This window comes from Salvelinus sp. IW2-2015, linkage group LG6.1 (genome assembly GCF_002910315.2).
Source record: "Salvelinus sp. IW2-2015 linkage group LG6.1, ASM291031v2, whole genome shotgun sequence".
NCBI classification, from domain to species: Eukaryota; Metazoa; Chordata; class Actinopteri; order Salmoniformes; family Salmonidae; genus Salvelinus; species Salvelinus sp. IW2-2015.
The window spans coordinates 3,534,115-3,544,749 of NC_036845.1; the positions used below are offsets into that span (position 1 = coordinate 3,534,115).

General features: G+C 42.5%; 1 protein-coding gene across 1 annotated transcript in view; it reads left to right on the plus strand.

Annotated features, from left to right (window-relative positions):
- LOC111964915 (glutamate receptor ionotropic, kainate 2) overlaps positions 1-10,635 on the plus strand; it is a 184,180-nt gene that overhangs the window by 77,745 nt on the left and 95,800 nt on the right. The window contains 3 exon segments of the mRNA XM_070443792.1: positions 6,018-6,203; positions 8,838-8,858; positions 9,333-9,556. Of these exon segments, the coding sequence (XP_070299893.1) occupies positions 6,018-6,203; positions 8,838-8,858; positions 9,333-9,556 (431 nt within the window).

Genomic DNA, 10,635 nt, shown 5'->3' on the forward strand with positions numbered 1-10,635 from the left:
TATGATATGAGTATTTCTGTATTTATGTGGCTCTGTGCAAATTCACGGGATGTTTTGGAGGCAAAGCCAAATGCAAACTGAGGTTTTGATATAAATATGATCTTGATCGAGCAAAAATACATGTATGGAACATGTTGTCCGGGAGTGGTCATCTGATGAAGAATATCAAAGGTTAGTGATTAATTTGATCAATATTTCAGCTTTTTGTGACTCCTCTCTTGGTTGGAAAATCTCTGGTATGTGACTAGTTTGCTGACCTAACATAATGATATGTTCTGCTTTCGCCGAAAAGCTTTTTTGAAATCGGACACTGTGGTTGGATTAACGAGAAATTTTATCTTTAAAATGGTGTCTAATATTGTATGTTTGAGAAAATTGAATTATGAGATTTCTGTTGATTGAATTTGGCCGCCCTGCAATTCATGGCTGTTGGCGAGGGGGTTGGGTACTCCTAGCTTTTTCCGCTCTAGCGACAAAAAAAAAAAAATATTATACACTGCTCAAAAAAAATAAAGGGAACACTTAAACAACACAATAACTCCAAGTATGAACATACAACAAGTAACTCATCAATCACACTTCTATGAAATCACAAACTGATCCACTTAGAAGCAACCACTGATGACAATAAAATTCACATGCTGTATGTGGCAAATGGAATAGACAAAGGTGGGAAATTATAGCCAATTAGCAAGACACCCCCAAAAAAAGGAGTCGATTCTGAGTGTGTGACGCACAGACCAGCTTCTCAAATTCCATATGCTTCCTGGCTTGATGTTTGGTCACTTTGAAATGCTGCGGATCTCTCACTCTAGTGTAGCATGAGACGAGGTCTAAACCCACACACAAGTGGCTCAGTAGTGCAGTCATCCAGAATGGCACATCAATGCAAGCTGTGGCCAAAAAGGGTTTTGCTGTGTCTGTCAGCGTAGTGTCCAGAGCATGGAGCGCTTACCAGGAGACAGCCAGTACATCAGGAGACGTGGAAAGGTAGGAGGGCAACAAGCCCAGCAGCAGGACCGCTACCTGCCGCCTTTTGGGCAATGGAGGGTTGCACTGCCAGGCCCTGCAAAAGAACTCCAGCAGGCCACAAATGTGCATGGTAGCATATGGTCTTCACAAGGGTCTTGAAGGATCTCATCTCGGTTACCTAATGGCAGTCGAGGCTACCTCTGGCTGAGCACAATGAGGGCTGTGCGGCCCACAAAGACAATGCCACCCACACATGACTGACCCACCGCCCAACCGGTCATGCTGAGAGGATGGTTGCAGGCAGCAGAAATTCTCCACGGCGTCTCCAGACTCTGTCACGTCTGTCCACAAATGCTTCAATGTGATCAGTGTGAACCTTGCTTCATCGTGTGAAGAGAACCAGGCGCCAGCGGGCGAACTTTGCCAATCTTGGTTCTCTGGCAAATGCAAACGTCCTGCCCTGCTGGGCGTGTAAGCACAACCCCCACTAGTGGACGTCGAGGGACCCTCATACCACCCTCATGGAGTCTGTTTCTGACCGTTGTTAGCAGGACACATGCCCCCAAAACCCAATTTGTGGCCTGCGTGGAGGTCATTTTGCAGGGCTTTTATGCAGTGCACCTCCCTTGCACCAAAGCGGAGGGTTAGCGGTCCTGACTGCCTGGTTGTTGCCCTCCTACGGCTCTCTCACGCTCCTGATTGTACTGGCCTGTCATCCTCCTGGTAGCGCCTCCATGCTCTGGACACTACGCTGACAGACACAGCCAACCTTGTTTGGCACACCTCGCATTGACTGCGTGCCAATCCTGGATGAGGCTGCACTACCTGAGCCCACTTGTCATTGGGTTGTAGACTCCGTCTCATGCTACCACTAGAGTAGAGAGAGCACCCCCAGCATTCAAAAGGACCAAAACATCAGCCAGGAAGCCATGAACTGGGAAGTGCTGTGGTCTAAGTGAGTCACCACCTGCAGAAATCACTCCTTTTTGGGGTGATACATTTGTCTTGCTAATTGCCTATAATTTCCACCTTTTGTCTATTCCATTTGCACAACGAGCAATGTGAAATTTTGTCAATCAGTCGTTGCTTCCAAGTGGACAGATTTAATTTCACAGAAGGTTGACTTACTTGGGAGTTACATTGTGTCTGTTAAGTGTTCCCTTATTTTTTGAGCAGTTTTCTTTTGATTTTTGTTTTTGTCTATATACCCACATTGGGAGAATTTATGCATCTATTGTTCATTCCTAAAGAAAGTTGTGGTGGAGCGAGTGTTTGATTTTTCATAGAAGTTGATGACTGTGATACGATTGTGTTAGTTTCCCTTTATTTTTTATGCAAGCATTTGTATAATTATGGATACTTTTTTTATTTTTCGTCCTTTGTTTTTGAAAGAGAAACATAATTTCTTGATTAGCCCCTCGCCAACACCAATGAGTAAATGTCTCTAGGTCCATTAGAGGCGCCCCCAAAATTTAACCAAAATTCCAAGAACAAGAAAAATCTCATATTTCACATTTTCTCAAACATACAAAAATATTATACCACCGATAATCAGCAATGCAGTTGTTTAATCGAGGATCATATATAGTTAATATAACTTCGTGTAATCCAACTGCTAACAGTGATTCCAATTCACTAAAATATACGTCACTTGTCTTCCATACCACGAAAAGCAGCAAACAGTATTATTAGTCGTGGAATAAGGGCACAGACAAGACATTTAACATCAGAGTTATATGAGTCACGGATCAAACTAGTCACGATTACAAGATATTGCCAACCAAAGAGAGGAAGTGCACGAAAAACCCGCATTTGATACAATATTGATCAGCGACAAAACCATTTCAACTCTATCTTACCACCTTGTTGATATTCGTCATTCCTAAGTAGGACACTCCCGACACGACAAACATGTGTGTTTTAACACGCTATAACTATTCTATCTATATGTTTTGCTCGATACAAATTTTAACATCAATAAGAGCTATTAATATTATCCAAAGAAAAACTTCTCAATTTGCATTACTTAGCCCTCCAAAAAAACACCCCCTTTGTGGAATTTGCTAGCACAGATACCACATTATCTTAAACATCAACATACTCTTGCGAGTAAATAACTAATTATATATCTGAATTACAAAGAAAAGTGTTATCCACAATATTTAATAAACATGACTTCTCTCTTACACTGTCAACTCTCTGTGCATAATAGCTTTAAAAACTTAGCGAAAAAGCTAACCATGCAATAATCTGAGTACACGCCAGAGACCAACACAACCCAAAAAATATCCCCATTTTGAATCAAAATCATAGCATAAATATTAACCATTGAAGATATTTCATCTTACCTTCTCTCTCTCTCTCTCTCTCTCTCTCTCGTCTAGATGTTCTTAATTGGTTTACTAAATCTTTCCCCCTTTCAAATACTGTACATCAAATACTTTCTGAGTACACTGCACAGAGGCCATGTCTGCTTCAAAGTTAAACTTCAGGTGGCTTTGCCAGACTACCCATCATGCATCACACCTTTATGCCCTTGAACAACCTCTTTTTTTTAGCTGGCTCCTCACCACTCCTCTGACTAGGTTACAAACAGAGAGAGGAGGAGAGAGGAGAGCTGCTGATAAGGTCTATAGATAGATAGAGAGGGTGGGAATGTTTAAAATGACCAATACAGGAGACAGGAGAGAAAGGGAAAGCTAGTGAGGAAGACAGAACGTGATGGGGGGGAGAGAAAGAGAGAGAGAGAAAACAAGACAGAAAGAGGGGGAGAAAGAGAGAGAAAGAGATCTCTGAGTTGGATAGCAGATCATTAGGCTAGTCGGCTATATTATTGATCCCTTTCAATTCCCTGACCGAAGATGGTTGTAGTGGTCAGAGAATAATCACACCAAACCAAAGCAATCAGTTATATCACTCGGCAGGTACAGTGCATTCGGAAAGTATTGAGACCCATTGACTTTTTCCAAATTTTTTACATTACAACCTTATTCTAAAATTGATTCAATTGTAAAAAAAAAAAAAAAAAAAAATGTAAATCATCAATCTACACCAATAACCCATAATGACAAAGCAAAACTGTTTATTTTTGTATTTTTCCTAAGGAAAAAAAACTGAAATATGACATTTACGTAAGTTTTCAGACCCTTTACTCAGTACTTTGTTGAAGAACCTTTGGCGTTTGGAAATTGCTCGCAAGGATGAACCAGACTTGCGGAGGTCTTGGCTGATTTCTTTTGATTTTCCCATGAGGTCAAGCAAAGAGGCACTGAGTTTGAAGGTCGGCCTTGAAATACATCCACAGGTACACCTCCAATTGACTCAAATGTTGTCAATTAGCCTATCAGAAGCGTCTAAAGCCATGACATCATTTTCTGGAATTTTCCAAGCTGTTTAAAGGCACAGTCAACTAAGTGTATGTAAACTTCTGACCCACTGGAATTGTGATACAGTGAATTATAAGTTAAATAATCTGTCTGTAAACAATTGTTGGAAAAATACTTGTGTCATGCACAAAGGAGATGTCCTAACCGACTTGCCAAAACTATAGTTTGTTAACAAGAAATGAATGGAGTGGTTGAAAAACGAGTTTTACTGACTCCAACCTCCAAACTTCTGACTTCAACTGTAAGTAACAATACTTTAAAGTTCTACTTAAGTAGTTTTCTTTTGTATCTGTACTTTAATTTACTATTTATATTCTTGACAAGTTTTACTTTCGCTTCACTATACTCCTAAAGAAAATAATACTAGTACTCGTTACATTTTGAATGCTTAGCAGACAGTAAAATGACCCAATTCACGCACTTATCAATCCCTGTTGAATCCCCTGCTTCTGATTTGGTGGACTCATTAAACACAAAATCTTAATATGTAAATGATGTCTGCGTGTTGTAGTGTGCCCTTGGCTATCCGTAAATAATATTTAAAAAAATAATTGTGCTGTCTGCATAATATAAGCTATTTTAAATGATTTACACTTTTACTTCTACTTTTGATACTGAAGTATATTTTTGCAGTTACATTTACTTTTGATACTTAAATATATTTTAAACCAAATACTTTTCGACTTTTACTCAAGCAGTATTTTACTGGGTGACTTTCACTTTTACTTGAGTCATTTTCTAGTAAGGTATCTTTACTTTTACTCAAGTATGACAATTGGGTATTTTTCCACCACTGACCAATAGATGCTACTACATGTGTTAGCATCTCCTTGTTCTCATCAAATCTCTGAGCCAGTAAAATGTGTGAAAGCTGGTTGAGATCCGACATGATTTTGTTTGTATCGTGGCATGCCACAATTATATGGTAAACAACACCTGTTTGATAATATATTCTCTGCCTGATTTTACTAAGAGAGATGGGGGTAGAGGGGAGAGAGGGATGGAAAGAGAGAGAGAGATGAGAGAAAGCGAGAGAGAGATATATAGTGGAGAAAGCAAGAAAGAGGGTGAGTGGGGTAGATAAAAAGAGAAAGAGAGAGAGAGAGGCAGCGAACGAGAAAGGGAGGGGAAGAGAGCGAAGAGGAAGAGAGGATCCAGAGAGTGAAAGAGGACATTAGTCATCTCCCCAGCTGTTAGTACTAACAAAGAGGATGTGCTGGCTCCTGTTCTTTTGTCAGTTTATCAGCATCTCTGATCTTATTTACAAAGCATCTGGTGGGGACAGGCCTCCAGCCAGCATGTTCAGCCTTAGAGGAGAGGAGGGGAGGACCGAGTCAGAGATATGGAGGATTATCTCTTATTATGGTCATGCTTCCATCACTTCGTGCACATTGTACCACATTTCTGAGACTGCATGCCATTACTCCACACACACACACACATACACCCTCCTGGTTTTAGCAGCAGTGGTCCTTCCCCTTCTGTTCCCCTCCCTCTCTCCTGTAGCCAGTGTGTGTCCAGGCACGTCAGGCTCAAAGCCTATCTCACACATCATGCACACTCACAGAAAGGCCTTATCAGAGTGGAAAAGATACTAATCCTTACCTCCAGAGACTGATCCAGTGTTCCTCCACCCCTGTCCTCTCTCCAACCTAACAGGTGGAGCCCTATGTGATGTTCAAGAAGTCRGACAAGCCCCTTTACGGTAAYGACCGCTTTGAGGGTTACTGCATCGACCTGCTGAGGGAGCTGGCTAGCATCCTGGGGTTCACCTACGAGTTGCGTCTGGTGGAGGACGGCCGCTACGGGGCCCAGGACGAGACCAACGCGCCAGTGAACGGCATGGTCAAGGAGCTTGATTACGACATGTGAGTCCTGGACCTACCTAAACTACTACGGAACATCTAATCTAGTGTAAATATTCAAGTTTAATTAATTGAGGTGGGTAAACATCTAGAGGGCGTGGGAGGGCTACTTATTTTGTCATGACCTTGGTGGTCGTCGACCAAAGGGATTGGTATAGTTGCAGTTTTTGATGACAAACACATAGTTTTTGACTATAGAGAGAAGAGGGAGAGAGACCACCCATGACAAGAGAAACGTAGAGAGAAACTAGAGAGGTAGAGACGACGAGAGAGATGAGACGAGGAGAGTGATATAGAGGAGAGAGAGGCTAGAGGCAGAGATGAGAGAGAGGAGAGAGAGGTAGAGAGAGAGAGAGGTACGACGACGAGAACGAGGGAGTAGAGGTAAAGAGGAGAGAGAGTAAGATGAGAGGTAGAGAGATGTAGAGAGGAGAGACGAGAGAGAAGCAGAGGAGAGACGAGACGAGAGAGAGACGAGAGAACGAGAGAGAGACCGAGAGACGAGAGCACGAGAGCCAACGAGAGAGCAGAGACGAGAGACGAAGGAGAGAGCAGAGAGCAGGAGAGAGAGCAGAGAGAGAGAGAGATGAGAGCAGAGAGAGCAAGAGAAGAAAGAGAGGGAAAGAGAGGGTAGAGAGGAGAAGGAGGAGGAGAGAGGAAGACGGTAGAAGAAGAGGAAGCGGGTAGGTAGAGAGAGCAAGAGAGAGAGAGAGAGAGAGAGAGGTGAAGAGAGAGAGAGATAGAGAGAGAGAGAGAGAGAGAGTAGGAGAGGGAGAGAGAGAGAGAGAGAGAGAGAGAGGAGAGAGAGAGAGAGAGAGAGAGAGAGAGAGGTAGAGAGAGAGAGAAGAGAGAGAGAGGAGAGAAGAGAGAGAGAGAGAGAAGAGGAGAGAGAGAGAGAGAGAGAGAGAGAGAGAGAGGAGAGAGAGAGAGAGAGAGAAGGTAGAGAGCAGAGAGGTAGATAGAGAGGTAGAGGAGAGAGGTAGAGAGAGAGGTTAGAGAGAGAGAGACATTCAGCTCCATACTCATTCCTGACTGGGTGTCTACAGCATGGATTTCTGGCTTGACTCGTTTTCCCACTTGCAGAGCTTATTAAAAAAAACCACACAACAACACACCACACACACTCCTCTCACATACACACTGCCCCACGGACTGTATATCATTAACGTTTGAACAAGTAGGACCAGATATGTATAAGCTTCACAGGCAGGCAGAAAAATAACAGGGCTCGCAGCCAATGCTCAATATCTGACCCCATTAAATAAACCACTGCATCTCCCTCAAACTGTGGTTACACTGGACCGACGGCCATGTTTGTTTTTGATCATGCGGAGGGGTGGAGGAGAGGATCCCAGAGATTTGACACACAAGGGGCCAATTCCTGTGAGGTGATTGGAGCTTTGGCCGTTATGTAGATATAGACCCATACCTAATCAATTTCAATTCAATTCAAGGGGCTGTTATTGGCATGGGAAACATATGTTAACATTGCCAAAGCAAGCAATGAGGTAGCTAATACTACAAAAGTGAAATAAACAATAAAATGAAAGTAAAACATTCCACTCACAGAAGTTACAAAGAATAAAACATTACAAAATGTCAATTATGTCTATACTACAGTTGATTGTAACGATGTACAAATGGGTAAAGTACAAAAGGGGAATAAAATTCTCTAGACAGCAAACGATGCATCCCAAATGGCAACCCTATTTCCTAAATACATGTAGTGCACGACTTTTGACAGAGCCCTAACGTAGTTCACTATATAGGGAACTAGGGCGCATTTTGGTACTCATAAATACTGTAGGCAGGCAGGATCTGTGGTGGACAAAACAGACAGTAATTGGCCTGGACAACCCTTCACAGGAGTCTACACTAGCTCGGCTCTCCAGGACATGGTGAATTGAGCTGAAGAAGCTGAACATATCCAATCAAATGGAGTTGAAGGAAATCACTGGTGCTCTCTGACTAATGCTTAGTGTCATAGAACTAGAGTACTGTAGATGAACCAGGATACATTCAGTTGAAATAGGACCTAGACATGASCTACATTAAGTGATCTAAATCGTATTGCGTCTTAATCGTATTGCGTCTCACTTGGCCTTAAATGACATGGAACAGATAAAGACAGCCTACCTTGTATGACTACAGATGATGTCCTGTTTAATATCAGAAATAGTTCTTCATACATTATAGTGGCTGGGACCAAACCACCTCATTCAATCTAGATTGATGTATGACAACCTTGATGGGGACAAACAGGATATTTCATTGTGAAATGATGTTGTTGACCTTGCTGTGAGTGTTTAGCATGTACCTGTGTCACAATGGAGCCGCAGATTGATCAACCACACAGAGGTTTAACCCCACATAGAGAGACCGGATTGGTTGGGACGTTTCGGATAAGCCTTGGGCCCAATTGAAAGGTCAAGCTCAACATACTGTATTAACATGAAGAAGGACTCGCACTCTGAGCCATGGCGGATGGATACGTATGGATGGAATATGAGTGATGAGGCTGTGGAAGAATGTAGATAAAAAAGTAGAACCCCTGATTCAGTGTTGTGAAGAAATAGGGTTATTATGAAATAACAACTAAATATGATTCTCTCAGATCAGAGACACAATATAACATGTGGATGTCTGTGTTCTTATGAGTATGGCGATTGGTTGAACATTATCTTGTTTTCTGGGAAAAACTTCTTCCATCGCTCAAGCCCTCCCTCCTCCACCCTGACACTCCTCTGCCCCAGTGGCTGTGGTTGATAGGACCATCCATCCTCTAAATGGGGTGGGGGTGTAGAGGGAGGGGGGATTGCCTTAGTTTAGGTTCAACGTCAGACAAGGAAAGGATGTATGTGAGATGGAGGGATAGAAAGAGAGTATAAAATGGGAGGGGGGTTGTGAGGGAGAGAGTGTGTGGAGGAGCGAGCGAGAGGGAGAGAGAGAGAGCATGAGTTAGAAAGGCTCTAAATGTCCTCCTAAGTGCCGTGGGACGGACTCTGCGATGTGTAAAGGCACTGTTTTCTTAATTTGATTGGCTCTAAACGCTTCCTGCGTCTCTGACTTACAGCCTATCCTTCTTCCCTTTTATGTTGTCTGTTGACAGAAAGCTGATCTGGCAGTGGCTCCCCTGGCCATCACCTATGTGAGGGAGAAGGTCATCGACTTCTCCAAGCCCTTCATGACACTGGGGATAAGTATCCTCTACCGCAAGCCCAACGGAACCAACCCTGGGGTCTTCTCCTTTCTCAACCCCCTCTCACCCGATATCTGGATGTATATTCTGCTGGCTTACTTGGGTGTCAGTTGTGTGCTGTTTGTCATAGCCAGGTAACACGTTAGTTCCAGTAATCAATCAATCAATCAAATGTATTTATAAAGCCCTTCTTACATCAGCTGATGTCACAAAGTGCTGTACAGAAACCCAGCCTAAAACTAAATCACTGCTAATTCATTCACATACTATTATATGCTAACGTCTTAATTATTTAACCTTGCCCCATCTGACTAACAAGATAGTCTCTCGGTGAATATGTTACAATCTTGACACTAAGTGGACAAAATCTGCTCACTACCTACTACCAATACCTACTCACTCAGATGACACAGACTTTATAGCTAGCCCCATACTGAAACATTCAGAAACACATTCACTCAAACTTTTAATAATGCAACCAACTTTGAAGAACAAGGTACACAGATAAAAGTCTATATATCTGAGGAAAGTAGATGTTCCAGCACACAAAGACAGTTCCCTTCCAGCCTTCTCTCCCAGTATTATGGAGGGAGGGCTGAGTGTTACCAATCGGCAGGCAGGCAGCTGCTGTTAAGTGATTCCTGGGCAGTCTCTGTGTCTCCACACATCACTGCTGTTCCCTGGTCTGCCACAACTATCTGTTGCTCAGGAGATAATGCACACAAACACAAACCTTACGATCAGAGACGTTAAACCAGCCGTTTCAGGACTGTGTGTGTGCAGTATGTGTGTATGTACAGTACCAGTCAAAAGTTTTGACTCACCTACTCATTCCAGTGTTTTTCTTTATTTTTACTATTTTCTACATCGTGAAGACATAAAAACTATGAAATAACACATATGGAATCATGTAGTAACCAAAAACGTGTTAAACAAATCAAAATATATTTATAATTGAGATTCTTTAAAGTAGCCACCCTTTGACTTGATGACAGCTTTGCACACTCTTGGCATTCTCTCAACCAGCTTCACCTGGAATGCTTTTCCAACATATGCTAAGCACTTGTTGGTTGCTTTTCCGTCACTCTGCGGTCTAACTCATCCCAAACCATCTCAATTGGGTTGAGGTTGGGTGCTTGTGGAGGCCAGGTCATCTGATGCAGCACTCCATCATATCTATATATATTGAATGAGAAGGTGTGTCCAAACATTT